This window comes from Salvia splendens, chromosome 2, assembly GCF_004379255.2.
Source record: "Salvia splendens isolate huo1 chromosome 2, SspV2, whole genome shotgun sequence".
In the NCBI taxonomy this organism is placed as follows: Eukaryota; Viridiplantae; Streptophyta; class Magnoliopsida; order Lamiales; family Lamiaceae; genus Salvia; species Salvia splendens.
The window spans coordinates 30515503-30539320 of record NC_056033.1 but is presented as its reverse complement, the minus strand read 5'-3'; the positions used below and the strand labels follow the sequence as shown (position 1 = coordinate 30539320).

The window sequence follows — 23818 nt, the reverse complement described above, 5'->3', positions numbered from 1 at the left end:
AGCGCAACGAGAGTATGATGCGCAACGCCATCTACCGAGCCAACGAAGAAATTCGCAAGTTCCAGGGGTATTACCTCCAGGAAGAGCGGTCGGCGGGGAGCGGCCGGAGCGAGGTCGACGTCATCTCTGCCGCGATGTACACCTACCAATCCATGAACTACAAGGCGTTCAAGTACCTCAACATTTGGCAGGAGACGCGGTCGCATCCGAAGTATAGGGGAGGCGCAACATCCTCCTGTAGCGGCTCCTCCAAACGGTCAAGGTCGGTATCCCTATCCGACACCGGCTCCGAAGACGTGGTTAGCCAACTCGCCTGAGCTAACTTGGGTAGCCCCGACGCCGGCCCGAGCGGTTCCCAACGCCGACCGCAAGGAAGGAAGAAGGCGGCGGCCAACCGCCGTCGTGCCGCGACTCCATCCGGCGATGCTCCCGAACCCGCTCCCGTTGCCGTGCCTATGCGCCACCTCCACCCCCACCAACTCGTTGTGGGGGATTTTGGCCCAACTCAATATGACCGATATGTCAACTATGACCCCCTCGCAACTTCGATCGCACCAGGCCATGATATTGGACCTCCAAAAATAATTGGGGGTAGTGCCGCCGGATGAATAGTCTTCCACGGGGATATTTTTAGCTTTAATTATGTAATTTTTAATTTTTAGTATTTTAATTATGTAATTTTTAATTTTTAAGATTTTAATTATGTAATTTTTATTTTTTAGGATTTTAATTATGTCTTTTTTATTTTATTTGTAATTTGTAATATTATTTCGTTTTTTTAATGAATTTTAATATTATGAAAATATTTTTATTCAAATTGAAAAATAGAATGGTGGGACCCTTGTGCTCGTCCTTACGGAAGAGCACAGCTGTGGGTGTCTTACTCTTGCCTAAGAGCATGCAGAAATAGTGGCGCCGGTCCCACAACCGTGCTCGTTGGCAAGGGCACGGTTGTGGGTGCTCTAAAGACCCAATTCTAAGAAAAGGAAAATTGAGATTACTGGATGAACGGGGCACTTTTGTACTTTTACTAGGCGTTTATTGACAGGAGTAGCTAGGACAAATATTGAGATGAACAGTAATGCTGAAGATGGCTAATCTTCTTTACTTATAAGTTCTGGGTCCACAGAATAATAACACTCATATTTTGACTAACTATTTGGATCGTCCTATAATTATTTATTTAGGATTAAATTATAGTAATTATTTTAGTTGAAAGAAATAATTATTATTATATAAAATCCATCTAAAATTAATTTTTTGACTCAATTATATAAACTAAACATAATATACATATTCAATTATTAAAAATAGTAGTATAATCTTTTAAACTGAACAAACTCTACGGGTTGGAGTTATCTTTGGATCATGATGAATCGTATAAAGCATAATAACAATTAAAGACTTAATCACGTACTTAAAGATAGATACGTGGCAAAAGATTGTAGTTCTACCATTCTATTTTAGTCTAATGTAAATAATTACAGACATACATGCTGAGAAAAATACAGAAATTTCCAAAAACAAAGGTATCAAGTTATGGTAGAGGGCAGAAAATGTTAATTCCCTCCCCATGTTTGCAACCTACATGGCCATATCCATCCACTTCTAAGTTATGATGAAAAATCTCCATCCAAAATCACTAAATTCCCACATCATCTGCTCCAATCTTCACTTCCTTGATTGCAATTTTGCAAATGCATGCCTCTTTCTCTCTCTATATATATATATATATATATATACACTTATATAGAGTGTGTGTGGGAGTGGGACCCATTCCAATTCCAATCCCTCATCTCTCTAGTCTCTTTCCATCTTTACTTTCTCAATTTTGAGTTTTCGATTTCCACCTCTCAGGGTTTTCAGATCACTTTTCTAACATACCCAGAAAATCTGGGGATGTTGATCTTTTTTTTTTCTTTTCCAATTTCCAAATATTGTTGAGGCGACGTCACATCATGGAGATCTTATCCTTGCCGATATACCTGCTGAATCCATAAAGGTATCATTATTACCATAGATTTCTATTTAATATAGTACTCCACCTAGCTATGACATGATAGTCTTTTGATGATAAGCATGCAATTCAACCCCATACCTGTGGTGGACGACCACACAAAAATTTAACACATATTCCTATTAAATTATACTATATGCACTTAAATTCATGCCAAATATCTCACTCCACGTCAAAAATGTTAGTGAATGTCAAGTCGTTATTATCATTGCCATGTAATTAACATAAGAATTATACTCCTTAGATTAAAATCAAGAAAATACATGACTCAAAACTCAAAATGATATCCTTCGTGTCACACTTTTAACTACTTAGAAATTTCAAAAAGACCAAGAAAAAAGTTATACGTTGGCTTTATCTAGTTATTCTATATTATATTATACTATTATATTATAATAATGGTACACGGAACCTAATTTTAATAAGGTTGAAATATAGGTAAAGTAGACAAGTTGTGATATATTTATGGTCCATAAAAGTGGCAGATCTGTTGACCCATGGGAATGGAATATAATATTAATATACATATATATATGTATTGGGTTTTCTCAAAGTATGAGCCTAATTTCCACCATTTCTTACGGTGGACCACAGGCCTAACACGCTGCAACATTTTCCACACAATTGATGTGATAATACAAAACAATCTTGAAACATTTGGCAATCACATATAAATGCATTCACATTTAGTTTACCCTTTTTACACGATTCCTCCTCCTCCTCATCCATTATTCATATGTACATATATATGTCTATTCTCTTTTTAATTAATTAAATGCTTATTTATGGGATGAAACAGTGCAAAAGCCTATCTGAATTTGGACTAATTCTCTAATAAAATGAACTAGGCAGATGGGAATTCAGAAATTAGCGTGGCTGTTCCAGTAGAGGAAACAGCAAAATCAAAGTGGGAAATTGGAGCATTGACATCTCATATTCTCATATACAATGTAATTAATATTTAATACTAATAAAATATCTGGCTCACCATGTGATTATGATTTGAATAATAATCGAATTGTTGACCCTGGCTCGACCCAACCTCCTCTGATGCTGATTCCTCAGTTTGGCACTCCAAGTTCACTCCGAACAGCCTCAACGTCTTGGAATTCCCATTCGATGTCTGCTGCTTCTCGTGAAATCCACCACCTGTGTTCATTCATAATCAATTTCACACACATTCATTCCCACGTGTGTGCTTTAATTTCCACACCAATCCATCTATCTCTACATGCATGTGCCACTCTCTGTTACACAGGTTGATGCTGATGGAATGGATGCCTAATTTCAATTTCAAAAAAATTTGTGAAATTAGAGAATGATGAACAATCACCTTGCGATTGGAGATGCATTGAATCAGTGTGTTGTTGGATTTGATGATAAGGATGAGCAGGGTAAATCATCCGACAGCCAGGGGCGGGCGGCTGAGAATCGGAGCTCCTCCGGCGCCAGCCGATGAAGAAGCGGCCGGTGTCGAGGCGGTGGCGCGCGAAGACGACGACGTCGCCGGAGTCGAGGCGCTTCTCCTTGACGAAGCGGCTCCAGCCCTTGGTGAGGACGTAGCTCTGGCTGCTGTTCCAGTACGAGTAGCGAAAGCGCCACGATTTCCCCAATTCGTCCTCGAACCCTAGCAGCAGGCCGCTCTCGCCGCTGCTGCTCAGGGGGAAATGCTTCTCCGCGTGCTGCTTCGGTATCACGAGCCGATTCAGCTTCCCGACGTCGCTCGGCGTCAGCGGCTTCTCGAACAGCCGCTCCTTCGGGATCTCCGCCGAGGATTCGTGGTGGTCATTGTTGAGGTCGAAGGGTGCAGCGCGGTAGTGGTTGATGGAGATGGAAGGAGATGAGGCTTTTGGAGGCGGTGAAATTGAAATTGAATCCGCCATTGTGCAGTGTGACCACCAATGGGGCTCTGGAAGCAGCTCTGCAGAGAAGCGGTTCATTGACATTTTTAATTACTCCTTATGTCTTTTGCGTATGGTGAAGACTGAAGAGAGTATATAATGATAATTGGGGGGGAGGATTTGTTTTGTTTCTCTCTCTCACACACACACACACACACACACGCACTCACAAGCGTGGGAGTAATAAGATCTTGTTTTGTTCTGATGTGGAAAAATGTGGAAGGAAGGGTGATTGGTGATTTGTATAGTAGTAGTAGCAGCAATTCTGAATGTTGGGGCGGTGGGGTGGGTTTAAAATCAATCATTAAAATCAGTGCAATACAGTGTGTAACTTTACAAGGCAACACGGAAATTATGTCATGACGGCCTGCACGCCTATCATATAATCTAGGCAAACAACTGATTTTGTCAGTGCTTTATGTTACTACTATTCCTATAAATTAAAATTAATATCCCCAATTCTACGTTAAATTATTGCTATTTTTAATCCATAAACCAGCGCCTACTATTCCATCCCTACGACCACTTGCCATGTTACTGTGTTACCAGATCCAGCGCTGGCCCCCACCTCAGAGCTCCAAACCCTCCTACTTCTAGAGGTCCCCAATCCGAACCGAACCGGCCCGGAACCGTCACCGGCGGTTCCGAACCGGCACCGGAACCGCCGGTTCGGCCGGGCCGGTTCCGGTTCCAATTTTTCGGTAACCGTAACCGGCGGTTCGGAACCGCCGGTTTTGCCGGAACCACCGGTTCCCGGCACAATTTCAGGCCTACTCCTAGCCTTTTCAGAAACCGGGCCCGCGGCCGCCGGATTTGACCGAAACCATGGGCGGAAACCGCCGGTTCCGCCGAAAACCGACGGTTCTGGCGGCAAACCGGCGGTTCTCGCCGTTTTTTCCAAATTTTAAAAATTCAAACGGACGCCTAAACCGCCGGTTTCATCCGAAAACCGGCGGTTCCGGCGGTAAACCGGCGGTTTCCGCCGTGTTTTTCAAATTTTTTTTTAAAAATCACAATTTTCCCCTATAAATACCCCCAATCCTCTTCATTTCTACTCACCCCATTCTTGTGTAACTGTGTTAATAAGAATTTCTCTCTCAATCTCAATTTCTCTATTCTCCATTTGATAAGTATCTTATTGGTGAAAAAAGTGGGTATCTTTGGGGCAGATGGTACTGGAACACAAATTTATATATGGAATCTGGATGAATGGGGATCAGATTATAGTTTAAAATGGGAAGCTGGGTTCACTGGCGGGAGTTCGTTTCATCAGGCCATCAGGGTGGTATATTCATCTGAGTCCGACGATGAAACGAACTCCCGCCAGTGAACCCAGCTTCCCATTTTAAACTATAATCTGATCCTCATTCATCCAGATTCCATATATAAATTTGTGTTCCAGTACCATCTGCCCCAAAGATACCCACTTTTTCACCAATAAGATACTTATCAAATGAGGAATATCTTTTAATGATCTTCTAAGTCTTTTTTGTCAACACTTGTAAGTTGTAAATTTGTAATTGTTGTAACTTGTATTTAAATTTTTCGGTTTGTAATTAATGTAACTTGTAATTGTTGTAACTTGTATTTAAATTTTTCGATTTGTAATTGTTGTAACTTGTATTTAAATTTTTCGATTTGAAATTGTTGTAACTTGTAATTGTTGTAAGTAACTTGTATTTAAATTTTTCGATTTGTAATTGTTGTAATTTGTAATTTTAAAGTTGTAATTTGTAATGTTAAGTAATAAGTTGTAATTTGTAATTTTAAGTTGTAATTTGTAAATTTTAAGTTGTAATTTGTAATTTTAAAGTTGTTTGTAGTTTGCAATTTTAAAGTTGTAATTTGTAATTTTAAAGTTGTAATTTATAATTTTAAAGTTGTAATTTGTAAATTTTAAGTTGTAATTTGTAATTTTAAAGTTGTAATTTGTAATTTTAAAGTTGTAATTTGTATCAATAAAATTGCATTTGAACATCGCTTTATTCTAATTTTATTTATGCAAATATATCTACATATTTTACTTGAATTACAAATTTAAAATGCAAAAAAAAAAAACCGCCGAACCGGATGAACCGGCCCGGAACCGGGCAAACCTAGGCGGTTCCGCGGTTCACGTGAACCGGCGGTTCACGGTTCCGGAACCGGAACCGCCGATCCTTGGCCGGTTCGGTTCCGGTTCCATTTTTTTTCGAACCGGAACCGGCGGTTCCGAACCGTGAACTGCCGGTTCCCGAACCGTGGTGACGTCTACCTACTTCTAAGTTTTACTCCCTCCTCCTAGCTAATTTATCCAAGTTTCCATTTTGGTATGTCTCGTATAATAATTTATCTCATTTCATTTTTACCTTATATTCCACTAACTCATTTATACTAACATTTTATTATAAAATTAATATATAAAAGTATGACTCACATTCCATTAACTTTTTCAACTCATTTTTCATTACATTTCTTAAAACCCGTGCCCGATCAAAGTGTCCCAAATTATATGGGACGGAGGGAGTAATTACTAATTAATCTCTTCTCCTTGTTTTTTCTGTTCCTTTTGTATTTTCGAATTACTGATCGATAAAATAATGTTTAGCTTTGTTTTACTATTCAGTATTCAGGCTAGTGAATCTCTTTTTAATTAGTGAGTGAATCAATTTCTAAATACAGATCAAACACGATCTGGTCGAGAATTGGAAAACGATACTTAGGGCACCCAAAGTGGGGCGGACGATAGGCTGCCCGATGCCTCGGGCGCGCATCGTCCGCCACTGTGGGTGCGCGGACGATGGACCATGCGTCATCCTCGCCCGACAGATAGTCCGCAGAGGAAGCGCGGACAATATGGCATCGTCCGCGCCATCATCCGCCCACTGTGGGCGACACGGACGATGCAACGCGTTTTTGTTTTTTTTTTCGAATTTTGTCTATTTATTAAACCTCATTTCTCATTCTATTTCTCATACGAACATTTCTCGCATCTCTCATTTCTCTCATCTCTCACATTTCTCCATCTCTCACAAAACAAAAATGAACCACGACGACGACCGAAGTTCCTCGGAGGGCGGTAGTCCGACCTTGACTCAAGCCTTAAATGCAGTCGTTCAAGACGCAATGTCGGAATGCTTAACCGAAATGCAGCGTGAGGAGGCGGAGGCGGCGGAGCAGATCCCCAGGCTTATTCGACGTCGGACGTTTGTCCTCTGCGAACACACCGCAGCTCACGAACTTCTAGTTGCAGACTATTTTGCCGAGCAACCACGGTGGGGCCCGACTGTTTTTCACCGCCGGTTTAGAATGTCTCGTTACCTTTTTCTCAGCATTGTCCAGACGTTGGAGTCACGTGATGAATACTTCCAATATCGGGAAGATGGCATCGGCAGACCCGGAACTACGCCGTTGCAGAAGTGCACGGTTGTACTCCGTCAGTTGGCATACGGCACCACAACGGACATGTTCGACGAGTACCTCCACGTCGGAGAGACAACAGGCCGCGAGTGCCTGAAAAGATTTTGTAGGGGAGTTGTGGATGCTTACAACAACACATATTTACGAAAGCCGACTGCGGTAGATTATCAGAGTTTGCTAAAGCCGCGAGTACCTACATATATTTATGTAGTGGTACTATTCTATGTTACTCGATTATTGGAACCATTAAATACTGTGTAACAGTAATTATAGCTAATTTTCTGCACATTTGGAATTAATGTATTGAACTACTACCTTAGTAGAATTTAACGCCTAGGCCTTTTTAGTCCGAAGTGCATTCTACTATACGACATCGTATAAAATTTAATTTGACCACGTGACCACGTCCAATTTTAGGCCATCCACTACGCTGTCTCTATACCGTCCCTTAAACCGTCCTTTAAATACTATTTGACCACTATTTGAGGGCCCCACTGTCCTTTTTTCCTCCATCCCTTAACTAAGGGACGGAACCTGCAACGCTCCGTCCCTTAACCGTCCCTTATTCCGTCCCTTAATTACTATTCATTCAATTTCATTTTTTATTTTTTTTCCCAACCCAATTCAATTAAAACAAACACACTTTATTAAAAACACACTTTATTAAAAAACACACAAGATAAAAAACACACAACATAATTTAAAATACAAATTTAAAGAAAAATAAAAAAAACTACTCCGCCGGCTAATCATCCTCCGGAGGCGGTCGAGGTTGAGAGGGAGTTGGAAGGCCAAGTTGTGCTGCCATATACACAATTTCGTTCCACCAGGCCGTGAATTGGGCGTACGAGAAGCGGGAAGTGTCCGCCATTGTGGCGGTCATGTACGCCACCATAAGTGTGTCCGAGCCTCCCCGCGAGCCCGATCCCGAGGCCGGATGGCTTGATTCGCCTCGGCCCTTCCTTGCTCTAGCCGCTTTCGCCGCCTTCGTCCCTTGCGGCCGACGGTGCCCACTCGCGGATCCTTCAGCATCGCCGACCGTACCCGCAAACTCCTGGGATTCAGCCTCAGGTTGGCTGATGCCCTCAGCGGTGTCACCACCAGACGAGTATTGGCCACTCGCCGCATGCTTCGTGCGCTTTGAGGTTGAGCCCGAGCTGGAGCGAAAACCGCCGGCCCACCGTTCCTCGTCCTTGACGGCCTGCCAAACATCAACAAATCTGAATTGATGACGTTCGTCCTGGTCGTAGGCGCGCAAAGCGGACGTCAAAATGTCGGTTGCCGTTGCGCCGCTTTGGTAGCGCGCCTCTTCGGCCGAGTAGATGCCGCAGAATTTTTTGACCTGTCGGTCGACTCGGTCAAAGTGAGAGCGGAGCATTTTAAATTTGCACTTGCAGGAGCCTTTCGGCTTTATCTGGTGGTAGACCTCGCAGACCTTTTCTCAGAAACACTTCGGAGATTGTTGATTCCCGACGATGGGATCGTACGAGACGGTGATCCAGGCGTTGTACACCGCCAGCGTTTCGAGGTTGTTGTACGGATGTCGGCCTAGATCCTCTTCCTCTTCTTCCTCCTCGTCCTCGCCCGCCTGGGGTTGTACACCGCCTCGGCCACCTCCACCGCCTCGGCCACCTCCACTGCCTCGGCCTACTCCCGGCGTGGGATCAACGGGAAAATCCTCCCGGATCTGGGATAATCCCTGCGAATACCGTTGGGCGGAGGGACGGACATATGCATCAAGGTCAAAATTGGGTGGTTGGTACCCCCCTGGCGTCGCCGAACCCTGGGTCCCCGACGTTGACGAATCGGAACCGCCCAATGTGTTGATCATGGTCTCCCAATCGCTGAACGCGTTGAGATCCCACCCGCCGGAGCCGGAACCGTCGTAGTTGCCGTCGCCGTCGCCGGACATCTTGAGTTGTTATATGAAAATTTGAGAGAAAATTTAGATGATATGAAGAATAGATGTGTAGTTGTGTGTGAAATGAGGATGAGTTTAGGAGTATATATAGAGTAAAAAAATTAATCAAAAATTAAAAAATTAAAAAAAAAAACAAAAAAACGGTATTATTACCGTTACAATTTTTTTTCTTTTATTTTTTATTTTATTTTTTTTTAAATTCGAATATTAAAAAAAATATTTATTGCGTCAGCACGTGACGACGCCCACTCGCGGGCCGGCGAGTGGGCGTCACGCACGACGCCGGGTCGCGCCACGTCGCTTAGGCGCGTGGCGAGACAGCCCGTCTCGTGGCTCGACAGGACGTGACGCGGGACGAGACGCGGGACGGCGAGGGACGGGACGGCGAGCTGCAACGCGTCGCGCCGGGTTCCCGTCTCTCCGGGACGAGACGCGAGACGCCGGCGAGACGCGTAGTGGATGGTCTTATAGTACTACTTCTTTTATAATTACTACTAGTATTTTCTCCTAAATTACTAAGTTAGTTTGAATTAAGCCTTAAATAATTATGTATATTGATATAAATAACTAATCTCCAATGGGAAATGAATCACATGCCTAGTACAATTGGTACTCCCTCGTTCCGGTATAATTAGACATTTCTTTTGGACCCAAAAATAAAAAAAGTATTTAGTTTATTAATTAATAGAGTGAGAATAAAATAGATAAATAAAAAGAGAATAAAATAAAACAATTAAAGAAAGAGTAAAGTAGAAGGAAGAACAAACTAAAAAAGTTTATAAGATATGTTGCCTTTTAACAAAATTATTTATGCACAGTGGAATAATCCAAAACGGAATAGAGACGGAGAGAGTACGTATATGTATATGTATATGTGCTTATTATAAAAGTATAAAACTCTTAAAAAAGTTATCGAGTGTATGTGTAACATATAGAGAAACACGTATATATCGTATGAGTGTATGTGTAACATATAGAGAAACACGTATATATCGTATGTATTTGTGTGTGCTTTCAAATATATGACGTCACCAAACCGAACCGAACCGGCTGAACCGGCCCGGAACCGTCACCGGCGGTTCCGAACCGGAACCGTAACCATCGGCGGCGATTCGAACCGTGATCGGAACCGCCGGTTCCGCCGGGCCGGTTCAGGTTTCAATTCTAGGCAAACTGTAACCGGCGGTTCCGAACCGCCGGTTTCGTCGGAACCGCCGGTTCAGCGGTTCCCGACAACTTTTCAGGCCTATTTCCGACCTAACCATAGGCTTTTCAGAAACCGGTCAGAAACCGCCGGTTTTTGTCAGAAAACCGTTGACGAAACCGGCTGTTTCCACCGAAAAACTGGCGGTTCCGCCGGATTTTCAAAATTTCAAAATTTGAATTTTTTTTAAAAAAATTTAATCACAATTTTCCCCTATAAATACTCCCCTCCTCTTCATTTCTACTCACCCCATTCTTGTGTTAATAAGAATTTCTCTCTCAATTTCTCTATTCTCCATCCTCATTCTCTCAAGTTGTTTACGTTATTTGCGCTCATAATTTACACACGTTGTTCACGTTATCATCTTCACACAATCACACTACTCTCTATTCTCCACTTTCAATTTCCATAAATATTTATATCATGTCTTCATCTCGTCGTGGTGGTGATCGGGGCAAGGGAATTGCCCAAGATCAAAGTGATACTCGTCGTCGACGTGCCCCTTCTAGAGCACAAGTTGCGGAGGAGGTGGGAAGGCTAGCCGCTCTTCGAGCTCAAGTAAGTTATAATATGTTTTAGTTTTTTGTTAATTTATTTTTATTAAATTCATAATTTCATTTTTCAACATCTATGTGTCTATGTGTTTTTATTTTTGTGTTAGTATTTTTACTTAGTTGTATAATTTTCGTAGGAGGAAGAAGATCGAAATGCGGCCTTGTTACTTGCCCTCGCCGACGACGACCAACAAGGGGGGCATTCACATTCGGCTTCGCGTTTCGAGTACGATGTGAATCTATCGTCGGACGAAGGTGATGATGGATCGCATCAATTCCCCCCTTCTAGCACCGGCCAAGTTGGCGACAATGATGAGGGGGAGGCCAATGCTCCTCCTCCCGCAGGACGACAAAAGAAAAAGATGCCTCCCAAGTTGAAATTCGAGATTTTCACCAAACATTTCAAGCCCGGTGGTAATTTCAAATCCTAATGACCCGACCACTACCGTTGAGACAAGTGAGTTCAAAGTATATTGCAACTATTGCGATAAAGTCTATCCATTTGTTATCGGTGGGGGATATGGTACTCTCAATCGCCATTTGAAGGCAAAACACCCCGTGGAATATGGGCATTCTAAGTCCCAAAGCCAAATAAACTTCCCCGCTGGCTCATCGTCTCAAACAGGTACGCCGCTATTTAAATATGATCCGAAAAATGTTACCGATGCTATGGTAAGATGGGCGGCAATGAAACATTTGCCGTTCAATTTTTTTAATGACAAAAAATATGAAGTTACTATGCAAACCGCTTTTAATGTTGCTACAAAGAGAATTCCCCCCTCTACTGCTTAAAGATCTAACCGTCAGTTTTTTGACAAAAAAATAGAGGTTGGAAAATTTCTATCCACCTTGGGGCACAAAATTAATATTTGCTCCGATGTGTGGACGGATTCTTTCCAACGAAATTCTTACATGGGAATTTCATGTCATTTTATAGACAATAGTTGGTCTTTAAATAAACGTTTAATTGGTTTTAGACAATTTCCTTCCCCACACACCGCACAAGTAGTTGCATCTTTAATTATTCAAGTTTTGAATGAGTATGAGTTATGCAACAAGATATTTTCGGTTGGTTTTGATAACGCAACCGCTAACACCGCAAGTATATCCGATTTAATTGCGGCTTGCTCCCCGGCGATAAGTGGTAAGTATTTTCACCAACGATGTATTTGTCATATTTTAAACTTATGTGTACAAGATGCTTTGTCTTTATGGCAAAGACATATTCAATCTATTACTACAGTTGTATCCTTGATCCACTGGAAGCCTCAAATTGGCAAGGCGTGGAAGAAGTATTGCCACACGAAGAAAATAAGGTACACAACTTTTACTTTAGACGTGTCTACTAGATAGAACTCTACATACGATATGTTGCATTCTACATTGGAGCATATAGAATATTTAGTTGATTTTTATAGAACTTACCCTGTTGATGATTTATATCTAACATCTTCTTGTTGGGATCAATGCATGAGCTTGTTTAAGTTATTCAAAGGTTTTCGAAATGCCACTATTGAGTTATCGGGTGCGTATTATTGCACATCCGTTCGTATTTTAGAACATTACATGATCATATCACTTGGTTTTAAAACTGCAATGAAAAATTCCACAAACAATCTTGAGTTAATGTGTGTTTTATATTACATTGTTGAAAAATGGCTCAAGTATTTCAACGAGATCCTCACGGTTTTTTTGCTTGCCAAAGTTTTGGATCCAAAGTGGAAACTAGTTGGTACTTTCAAAATTTTAGAAATTTATTACAACAATTTGGCTTCTATTGATCTTGAACCACTCCGAGCTTTGCAAACTGACAAGGACGACAACTACATAAACCTAGCCCAAACATTCCAAATAAACCTCTCCCACCTCCCAAGCCTCCAAAGAAGTTTTGAGTTCGACTTGCGGGCTCTCTTTCACGATTACGAAGCCAAGTACAATCGTACCCACCAAGTGAGACCTAGACCCCCCGTCAAACACATAACTTTGGCTTCTTTCAAGTTGATGACCCGATTGGTCATCCAATTTTTGGGATGGGTTTATTGAGTCTAGATATCGCCACCGACTTGATGGAATGATCTAGAGTGATAAAGATGAAAAGTAAAGTAATTAAAAGTACATTAACCGACGTAGAAAAGATATTAGTATTATTATATTATTAAGAATGGGCTAGAATGTAGCTAGAATGATCTAGCTTTGTAATGTCTGTCACTAACCGACTTAGGTTAGTCTATAAATAGGCAATCAGTGTGTAGAGCCAAGTGTGTGGTTGAGTGAGTACACAAGAGAGTTAAGGTGTGAGAATAGTGTAGAAGAAGATGTGCGTGGAGTGTGTACGAGGTGTGTCCTCGGGAGTCTTGTGAGGTGTGTCCTCCAAGAATTATAGTGTTGTGTTGGTATTGTGTACATCATCGTGTTGTGTATTGGTGTTTCGTACACTGTTATCGGGTTTAATAAAATTCTATTTGCGTGTGTTTCTATAATCGATCCTGGAGTACCCCTGATACCAAACAGGTCTCGTGGTGGGGGACCTAGATTTGTCTATACTACTTCAATTTACATTTATTTACACGCTCTATCACTTATTCATTCACTACTTTTAAATTGAGATATTTGTTTTCTTTTATCATATAGTAAATGAATATGGTCATTCTTAAATAAATGGCTTAGTTCCCATTGTTTCCCTCGCAAGATGCATCTGAATCTTAATCTAAAATTATTTTCACTACTTTTAAATTGAGATATTTGTTTTCTTTTATCATATAGTAAATGAATATGGTCATTCTTAAATAAATGGCTTAGTTCCCATTGTTTCCCTCGCAAGATGCATCTGAATCTTAATCTAAAATTATTTTCTGATGTTACTAATTCATCTTTTTTATACTAAATACACACTCAAATGGTGACGCCTACTTACACATCAACATATTACCTAAGTAGCTAATTAAAAAGATAATATTGTCGATGCATGTTATAGTTCTTTTTAATTTTACATTTAATGATATTTGTTAGAGTATTACTCGCCCATTTTGATTTTCAATATTATTCGGATTTTATTTTCACCCAATTCCAGTGATGATTGCTTACTTTAGCAATAAACAAAAAGTTGTCACTGACACCGTTCCTAATTTAATCAGATAGACAATGAAAAAAAACTATGTAATAAGTCGACAAAAATATAAATAAAGACAAAACGAGAATCCGTATTAATTAATTAGAAAAAGAGATAAGGATGTATACAAATAAACCGAGGGAGGAGTCCGCCTGCCCTTTTATATAGTGGTACTATTTTTTTTATTACTATTTATGTGTTCGTGTTTAAATTATGTCCTCACAATCTTAAATTTTAATTTCCATGAGCCACATATTTCTCTGTCATCTTTGATTAACTACACGCACTCTCATCTCTGTCTGTCCCCATTTAGTGTTTATTTTGTGGTTTTATCATTTTCATTGGATACATCCAGCTATTATGTTATGTCCAAGTACAAGCTTATTCATTTCAAATAGTTGCAATAATTTATTATCAAAATCTATTTGTAATGACGATACGTAATGCCAGTTAATTAGTGCCTAGTGGTGTTTACTATTCTGATTCGTTTGGGAGTTTTTTTGAAATTAATACGATGAATAAAATATAAAAATACCATACAACATCAAATTTATAATAACAATAAATAGTATCCCCTCACTCTATGTTAAATAGTATCCCCTCACTCTATGTTCACGAATATGAGTCTCGTTTTCTCATTTTAGTCTGTCTGCAAATAGGAGTTGCGGTTCATTTTTACTATAAATAGTAATAGGGTCTTACGTTCCACTAACTTATTCTATTCACATTTTATTTAAAACTAATACAAGTGGAACTCATATTCCACTAACTTTTTCCACCCACTTTTCTACACATTCCTTCAAATCTGTGTCACCAAAAAATGAGACTCCTAATAGCGGACGGAGGGAGTACTTCCTTCGTTCCGTCTTAAATGCGACGTTTCATTTTCGACACTTATTTTAGAAAAATAATAAATATTCCATAAATAGTTAAAGTGGAAATAATTGACATCCGTACCCTTATTAACCGTGGCATATGTGACGTGTGTCACTTAAATGTGATCTGATAGAAATGGTCGCTTCAATTTTTTAAATAATTGTTATTGTAGATAGAAATTTCTTATAAATATGTGTTTACATAATAAAAAAGAAAACAAATTTATGTATATTAACATATCTGATACCAGATCATATCGACTAAATATTCCTCACCTGCCGCACATTAGTATCTATTAATTTTGAATCATTAAATAAGATACTATACGTAAAACTACGTGGACCAAGTTTTCGAAACCAATTATTTGATGTTTCACAATAATTAATTGTTAGGTGGTACTCCATTAGTGCAACAGTCAACAGTGCAATGTACTAACAAACATTGGTTAGAGAAAAAAAATATAAATATAATACTCCACTAGTATGTAGTCGGGACCAAGAACAATGTACGTAATCCAAAGGCTGATTTGCATCCCCACTTTTTAATGTATAAAAAAGTACGATATTTTGATTAATAATTCCATAATTAATTGCAGGGAACATTAGAGTATTTTTTATTTAAGGTGCCACTAATTTCGGGATTCATAACTGAAATGATATTCAGTGTCAACGATTAATTGATACTCCATATATATGTAGAGTCTTGGTGTTTCGCACAATGCCTTTTGGGGTTGTTAAAATATTCACTCTTATATATAACTTACACACGTCTTAATATCTTTATTCACTCTGATATTATAAAGTAAATCTTAATTAGACGAAAAAAATGAAATATTTTGGTTGGGTGACGCTTAAATAAGTTATGCTTATGATGATATGATTAGGGATGTCAATCGGGCCAGCCCACCGGGTTTCGGGCCAACCCTATTCGGGTTGCGGGTCAATCGGGTGCGGGCTAATCGGATTGTTATTTTTTCGGGTTATAAAAGTTCAGCCCTAACCCTAAAAGCTCGGGTTTCGGGCTAGCCCATCGGGTTAATCGGGTTGCTACCGATAAAATTAACATGCGATCAATCCAATAAATAATGGTGAAAATTAGTTATATTTATAAAATGTAAAATATTTAATTATGATAAATTTGAGATATATGCGTAAACTCAAATATTAGCATGATCAAATACTAATATTTGAGATTTATGCAACATAAAACATAAACATCAAGAAATTTTAAAGCATGTTTAGAAATTTAAATATATTTTTTTAGTGAATTTGAAGTTTCTAATTCATTTATCTATTATTATATTAATAAAAACTTAATATATAATTTATATATTTGATATATAAAATGGAAAGTTATTTTTTCAGTAATCTGTATTATAAAATAATCAATGAAGTGTCAAATTAGAGTCAAACAAATAGAACAATATAAATTTTATCGGGTTTCCGGGCCAGCCCATCGGGTTTTCGGGTCTGGCCCTAACGGGCTGCGGGTTAATCGGGTGCGGGCTAATCGGGCTGTAATTTTATCGGGCTGGAAATTTTCAGCCCTAACCCTATAAATTTGGCGGGCTATTCGGGTCAGCCCACGGATTGCGGGCTAAATTGACATCCCTAGATATGATACGATTCCACTTGACAAGACAATATCAATCCAAATATAATATTACACAATTAAAACTTGATATTCTGCTATCACACAATTAAAGCATGATAATACTGCATAACATTATTAAAACTTTATCATGATTTAAATTTAAATAATAAAATAAAAGTATAATATTTTTTATATAATAATATTAAATGGGTTTTTCAAACCTAACACGAACTCAATCCGAAATCATCATATTCTTATTAGGATATTTAAAAATATAAGTAATATTTTTTTAAATAATAAAATTGTCAGCCTACTAGTACAGTACTCCTATATATTTTTATATTACTAGTTAACCTTCTTTATTAAATAATAGGAGTAATACCAATAAATTGTTGTTTAAAATTGGTTTCACGATAATTAGACAACGATAAGTGTTGTTTAATACTCATTCTATCAAAAAAAGAAGAAGACTAGTTTTAGTATTTCGAGGTGTTCACCAAAATTATACTAAATCTAAAAATGAAAAATTTTCAACCAATACTAACCACACATGTCATTCTAATGTAATTGTAAACCCTATAATCCACTAACACTCATTCCACTATCTTTTTCTCCATTTACTTTTACTTTAATAATTATATATTAAAATATGTGTAATTCACAATCTTATCTATTTTTCGTGGACGGAGGGAAAAGAATATATAGTTATCTTTGTGGTAGTGGTACTAAAAAACAGTAACTTCGTTCATACAGTAGGACATTGTAGATAGGAGGGAAGGACTGTCTTCATTTCTAGTAATAACCATATTTCATTTTTTCCCACATAATGTTACTATTTCTCACAATTTTCTTTCTTCCCTAATGGCTTAACTAAAAATTTTCTCTAGAGCGCTTTGTTTTTTGTTTTTTTATTCATTTTTTGTCTTGTCTAGAGTCGCTTAAATTAGTTGCATAGATGGTTTTATGGCTAAAAATTGTATTCAAATGTATAACCATACCTGCTTGAAAATTGTAGGAGTACTCATTGTTTAATTTGGACTTTAGAAAAAAACAAATTAGTGTGCATAAATCACAGGTCAACTAAATGAGAGACACGTGGTGCCTAACATTATTAGAAAATTTGCGCCGACAATTTAACCAATATAAGAAATTATAAATCATTTTCAGACTTGAAAAGTAGAGGTGTCACCTTTGCCCTACTTCCAGTGATACTATATAAAATATATATTTGACTGGAGAATTAGTAACTTGTTTGTTAATGTTTTCTTGCATAAATATGAAAGGACTTCCTCTTTCTGCATTTTAATACTCTAAAATTATATGGAAAGATATAATAGGATGATGTGTAAGTTCCATTCCCGCAAAACTTCGAAGAATTGAATACTTTATATGTTGCGATGACATGCGACAACAATTTGTGGTGTATCATGAATGGAAAAAAAATCATAATTTTAGATGTAGTGTTAGTAATGATTCAAAATCTAGAAAAAGTTGTCATCTGAGCAGAATAAATTAAATATATTAATCAATACTATTAAAGATACTATGCTATGAGAATATCTATATCAATATAAATAAACTTTTGTAAACTTGACAAAATGCAAAATTATACTACTAATACTATTCTGGCTCACAACTAAGAGTCATATCTTTTTATTTTGGTGTACTAATAAAAATTAACTTTCTTCTATATATAATAGGTTTCCCTCTCTAATGATTCTTCAGTCATTTTGTTTATTTATCCTGTTCCCAATTTATTACTCCTATTTTGCATTAAAGTCGCGGTATTCACTACTAAGACTATTGATAGTGGACAGTTAAAAACCCACTTTTTCCAAAGTTTATGTTTGTTTCCCCTTTTAGGTTTAATTTAAGTACTAATATAGGTCATAATTAACTAGTGGTGTATATAAGGAACCGATGAAAGACATGTCAATTTATCTCTGTAATGTCACAAATAATCAAACAAAACAAGATTCAATATGCATTTAATTTGGCCACTATCTAACATATATATAGTCATGATAATCTATAAACCCTCTATAATATAAACTATACAAATTTTAGGGGTGACATTGTTGACATTCCTCCCAGTAACAGAATTTGTATTAGGCGTTGACATTGACATTCCCCCAGTGACAGAATTTGTATCAGGCGTTGACATTGACATATGAATCCCATTGCTAACCATTGATTATTTACAAGAAATGTGTAGGATTAAAGTTTGTAGTTTGTATTATAGATAAGGGTTTGTATTTGATAACACACACACACACACACACATATATATATATATATATATATATATATATATATATAGGGATGTATTCATTTCCTTTTCCTATATTTCCTCCTTTTTCCTTCTTAATATCAGCCATTAGATTAGAGAAATGGACGGTCAAGATCAACATTGGGTAATTATTCCCGTGTTGCATTATTTGTCCTATTTTGTGCATTATGAGGGTACAATGGTAATCTAATAATGGCTGGAAACCGCTACGAATAATGCACCACATGGTCACGAGTAATGCATATAATTGACTATATAATGCACAATATGTTAACTGCAATGCATACGAATAAGATGTACCATGTTATGATGTTTGGACACACGTTTCTTGTTTCCCCTAAGGGTTTAATAAGCTTAGGGGCTAGGGTATAGTACGTAGACACGTATGTAATCTTCACATGGTAACGAGTAATGGATATAATTGACTATATAATGCACAATTTGTGAACTGCAATGCATACGAACAAGATGTGCTGTGTTATGATGTTTGACACACGTTTCTTGTTTCCCCTAAGGGTTTAATAAGCTTAGGGGCTAGGGTATAGTATGTACGCATTAATAACAAATTATAAAACGATACGAATAATTCACCAAATTGTCACGAGTAATGGATGTTATTAACTATATAATGCACAATATGTGAACTGCAATGCATACGAATAAGATGTACCATGTTATGATGTTTGACACACGTTTCTTGTTTCCCCTAAGGGTTTAATAAGCTTAGGGGCTAGGGTATAGTACGTAGACATTACTAAATGCACGTATGTAATCTTCAATCCGTTGATTAACCCATATACACAATACCTCTAATAATGCATAATATACTGAGATAATGACAATTAACAGCTACATAATGCACTAAACCTAAACCAAATAATGCACATACGTATATTCCAATAACAACAATTTGTTAGTAATGTCTACGTACTATACCCTAGCCCCTAAGCTTATTAAACCCTTAGGGGAAACAAGAAACGTGTGTCAAACATCATAACATGGTACATCTTATTCGTATGCATTGCAGTTCACATATTGTGCATTATATAGTTAATAACATCCATTACGCGTGACAATTTGGTGAATTATTCGTATCGTTTTATAATTTGTTATTAATGTGTACGTACTATACCCTAGCTCCTAAGCTTATTAAACCCTTAGGGGAAACAAGAAACGTGTGTCAAACATCATAACACAGCACATCTTGTTCGTATGCATTGCAGTTCACAAATTGTGCATTATATAGTCAATTATATCCATTACTCGTTACCATGTGAAGATTACATACGTGTCTACGTACTATACCCTAGCCCCTAAGCTTATTAAACCCTTAGGGGAAACAAGAAACGTGTGTACAAACATCATAACATGGTACATCTTATTCGTATGCATTGCAGTTCACATATTGTGCATTATATAGTCAATTATATGCATTACTCGTGACCATGTGGTGCATTATTCGCAGATACCAAAATGTGGCAGTTACTTTTCCGTCAAATGTCAATAATAACCCTGTAATGCATACAACCACCTTCTATAATGCAACACGGAACCAGTTTTATAGAATCAATCTGATCCGTTGATGCCTTAGATCTAACGCGTAATATTAAGAAGGAAAAAGAATCTAAGATGTGAAAAGGAGAATAACGCTCCCCTATATATATATATATATATATGATAAGGCTAATTTCATGCATTGGTTAAAGGGTAAAATTCATGTGTTTGCGGGGTCTAACGCATATTTTAAGCCAGATGTGTAGAAGGTTTTCGCCAGATCCAGGAAAGAAGAGGACAATTACATGGTCCAAGGAACTGGCGAATAAGTGAGCAATTTGGAGGGGAAACGACTAGACGGATAAGATAACGAAGCTGAAGGGTAGAATGAAGATTTCTACGAAGGCTTCTAGAAGATCAACTCCGCACCTATATAAGGAGGAGAGCATGCAAAAAGAAAAAAACTTCGGAGGGTGGAGGACTTGTGACCAGATTGTGGCTCGTAGCTCACTCACTTTTACACACTTGAGGGGGAAATGTTCGGGAGATCGTAGGGTAGTTTTCGGGTTACTTTGTGCTATTTCATAGTTGGGCAACACCGTCCTCACAGAGGGCGAAGAAACAATTTAATCGCTTTCATTTTAATTTCCGTCGTGAATTTCACCGAGCTTCGCTGTTCGAAGCTTTGCTTTGTTTTCCATTGAATTTCTGTTGGTTTATGAAGTTTCTGTTTTCGTATTTGAGTTACTGTTAATTTCGAGCATGGATGCAATTGGTTTTAAGTTTGTCGAGGTACTTTGATTTTTGCGTTGTTCTACTAAGTTTGCGCAGAATTGTTGAAGGCTTGTGTTGATCGGGATAGATCGGTTGAATCAGAAGTTATGGAGTTGAATTTGTTGATTGATGGGTTCGGAATGCTTGGATCCGGAGTGGATTAAGCATCCGACGTTTGGATCTGAAACAGGGTGATCGGAGTTGATGCCGGATTTTCATGTTTTCATTTCATTCCGTCTAGCGTATGTAGATCTGTTTTATTTCCGGCTAATTGCAAGTTTCCGACGTCCACACTTTTACATTCTGTTTGAATCTAAATTTGTGCTCTGTTTTCTACATGTTCGCATTTGATACAGGTAATGAGATGTGCGACAGTGTTGGTTAATCCTTTAGTTGTTATTTGCAGCTTTAATACCGTACTTTCTGTTTGCGGAAAATAGTCTCCACCATTTTCCTGCTTTCTGTCTAGTTAAATTAGGAAGTTGATTGCTCAGTCTAAGAAGTTAGTTTAATGTCTCGCAGTTATGAGAAAGTTTAATGTCGGCATGATGTTTTCAGTTTCCTAGGTCCGGTGTTTACTTCGTTCCTAGGTCTAGTAGTAGTTACACCTCAACCCAAATTTGCGTGGCAGCAGCCGCTTTCTAATCCAGAATCTTCTAAATGCTTTCTTACGCATCTATCTTCATGGGATCGACCCCTTGCTTCTCTATACTAGTCTATAGTATAACGGGTTGAGGGATCTTTGAAAAGCGAGAGTTGTGTGTCCAACGACCGAGTCTTCTATATTCCCCTGAGTTCCTAGACCGAGTGATCTAGTGGGTTCATTGGACTTAGTAGCTAGACCTAGAACAGTAGAACGCCCACACACTCTACTACCGCACACTTCAAATGGCGCCGTTGCCGGGGATGGAAGGCGTAATTTGTGATTGTGTTTAGAGATTTTGACGTACATAGTTTTGATTTGTTCTTTTCTTTCTTTACAGATTCAGTTTATGAGCAGCAACTCACGGTTTGGATACTAGGGTAACTCGTCTGAGTGGAGGAACGATCAGTTTATTTGGCAAGTCAAGGACACAGCATCTACGGTCACCACCAGATCAGGGTTATCTACGGGAGATCCATTTCTGTTTGGTTAAGGAAGCGACGAAAGTTGGAGTTCGTCAGGAAGGGAGGATCCTAAGTCGTCTTCAGAAACAAGTACAGATGAGGCAGAAATCGGGGACATGGCACACGTAGTCGATCCAGATCCGGAGATTGGTTCACTCACTGCCCATCTAGACGGTGAGCCAGCCTAGGCTATAGTGATGAACCCGCGTCAGAGAGCCATAAATATCAAAACAAATGTGTTAGGCATTTTACCAACATTCTTTGGACGGAGGAACGAGTGTCCGTATGAGTTCTTAAATGAGTTCAGCAAGTTGTGCAGTATTCAGAAAAGGCCCAACGACACAACAGAGGAGGATTACCGCCTACATGCTATTCCGTTCGCCTTGAAAGGAGAGGCCAATACCTGGTTACTAAGGTTACCTTCGGATTCCATTCGTACATGGAGAGATTTAAAGTTGGAATTCCTGGATTACTTTTTCCCGTCAAACAAGACAAACGCCCTCAAAAAGGAAATCGTGGAGTGTAAGCAAGAGTATGACGAGTCTCTGAGTCAGTATTGGTCGCGGTTTAAGGGATTGTTGGATGCCTGCCCGAATCACAGAATGATCGAGGCAGAGATTTATTATTTGTTCTATGAAGTGGCAAACCCCGAGTCGAAGGATTTGATGAATTCCTCGAGCGGGGGAAATTCACAAAGAAAAAGGGGAGTGAAGCCAGAGAGATCTTGGGAAAGTTGATTGAAGCTAAAAAGACATACGACAGCCCGAGGAATGCTATGAGGAGAGGGTCAGCAAATGCGCTGAGAGAGCAAGATGACGAAAGAGTTGAGGCGAGAATAGATAGGCTTGAGAAAGCACTCCTGAATGAAATCGAGAAGACTAATTCAACAGCCTCACAAGAAAAAGAAAAACATCTTGGTCCAGGAGAAATTTCATCCCAGCAATACTATGGCCCTCAAGAGGGAGATTACCAGGCCCAAGTTAATGCGATGGGAAGTTGGAACCTAGATGGAAGTTGGAATCCGGGGAGACAGAGGGATGCATCCTGGAGGAACCATCCCAATTTTAGATGGTCTGACAACGATCCAAACCAGCCACCCCCACAACAGAACACTCAGTTGACACATCAACCAGAAAGACAGACTAATTGGTCTGGGAGAAATCAGGAGGGGCAGAGCAACTGGAACAACCGGAACCAGGGAGACCACTCTAATTGGGGGAATAGGAATCAGACTCAGGGAAACTCTTATGTGCCGCCACACCAGAGGAACCACACTGGAAATTATCAGAATTCCCAACCACCTTACCAAGGGAACCAAGAGCCAGGAAATCAGTACAACAACAATTTAGGGGGTCACGGAAACTTTCGCCATAGTCAGGGAAGTGGACCACATCTGGGTTAAGGACCAAGTTCAGGCCAGTCGAGTTCTAAAACACCAAGGAATCTAGATGACATGGTACATGATTTAGTCAGTTCTCAACAGCATATGCAGAACAACTTGCAATCCAACAATGACGTAGTGCATAAGCTTCAGGACGCGCAGTTGGAGCAGAAGGCAGCAATGGATATGTTAGCTAAA

At 38.9% G+C, this 23818-nt stretch overlaps 2 protein-coding genes across 3 annotated transcripts; one reads left to right on the top strand and one right to left on the bottom strand.

The window, feature by feature from the left end:
* Positions 1 to 1402: 1402 nt before the first annotated feature.
* Positions 1403 to 4212, bottom strand: LOC121764353 (B3 domain-containing protein At2g36080-like). 2 transcript variants are annotated; one of them, XM_042160391.1, is made up of 3 exons: positions 3351 to 4212; positions 3006 to 3166; positions 1403 to 1988 (listed from the first exon to the last, which is right to left on the bottom strand). In XM_042160391.1, the coding sequence occupies exons 1-3, from the start codon at positions 3961 to 3963 to the stop codon at positions 1968 to 1970; spliced, it is 795 nt and encodes a 264-aa protein (XP_042016325.1). In that variant the 5' UTR covers positions 3964 to 4212; the 3' UTR covers positions 1403 to 1967. The 2 variants fall into 2 exon arrangements, with proteins under 2 accessions (XP_042016325.1, XP_042016331.1); XM_042160397.1 differs by having other exon boundaries at positions 1403 to 1985; positions 3351 to 4210.
* An 18224-nt stretch (positions 4213 to 22436) lies between these two features.
* On the top strand, positions 22437 to 22976 carry LOC121778158 (activity-regulated cytoskeleton associated protein 2-like). Its single transcript, XM_042175461.1, has one exon. The coding sequence runs from the start codon at positions 22437 to 22439 to the stop codon at positions 22974 to 22976; it is 540 nt and encodes a 179-aa protein (XP_042031395.1).
* Positions 22977 to 23818: the final 842 nt, after the last annotated feature.

Bases quoted from the DNA above. Each gene is read 5' to 3' on its own strand.
- LOC121764353 (XM_042160391.1), bottom strand. From the start codon at position 3,963: ATGTCAATGAACCGCTTCTCTGCAGAGCTGCTTCCAGAGCCCCATTGG. The intron at 3,167-3,350 runs GTGATTGTTCAT...GAATGAACACAG, and splicing joins AATGCATCTCCAATCGCAAG to GTGGTGGATTTCACGAGAAG. The intron at 1,989-3,005 runs GTGAGCCAGATA...TTATGGATTCAG, and splicing joins ATTCAAATCATAATCACATG to CAGGTATATCGGCAAGGATA.
- LOC121778158 (XM_042175461.1), top strand. From the start codon at position 22,437: ATGAACCCGCGTCAGAGAGCCATAAATATCAAAACAAATGTGTTAGGC.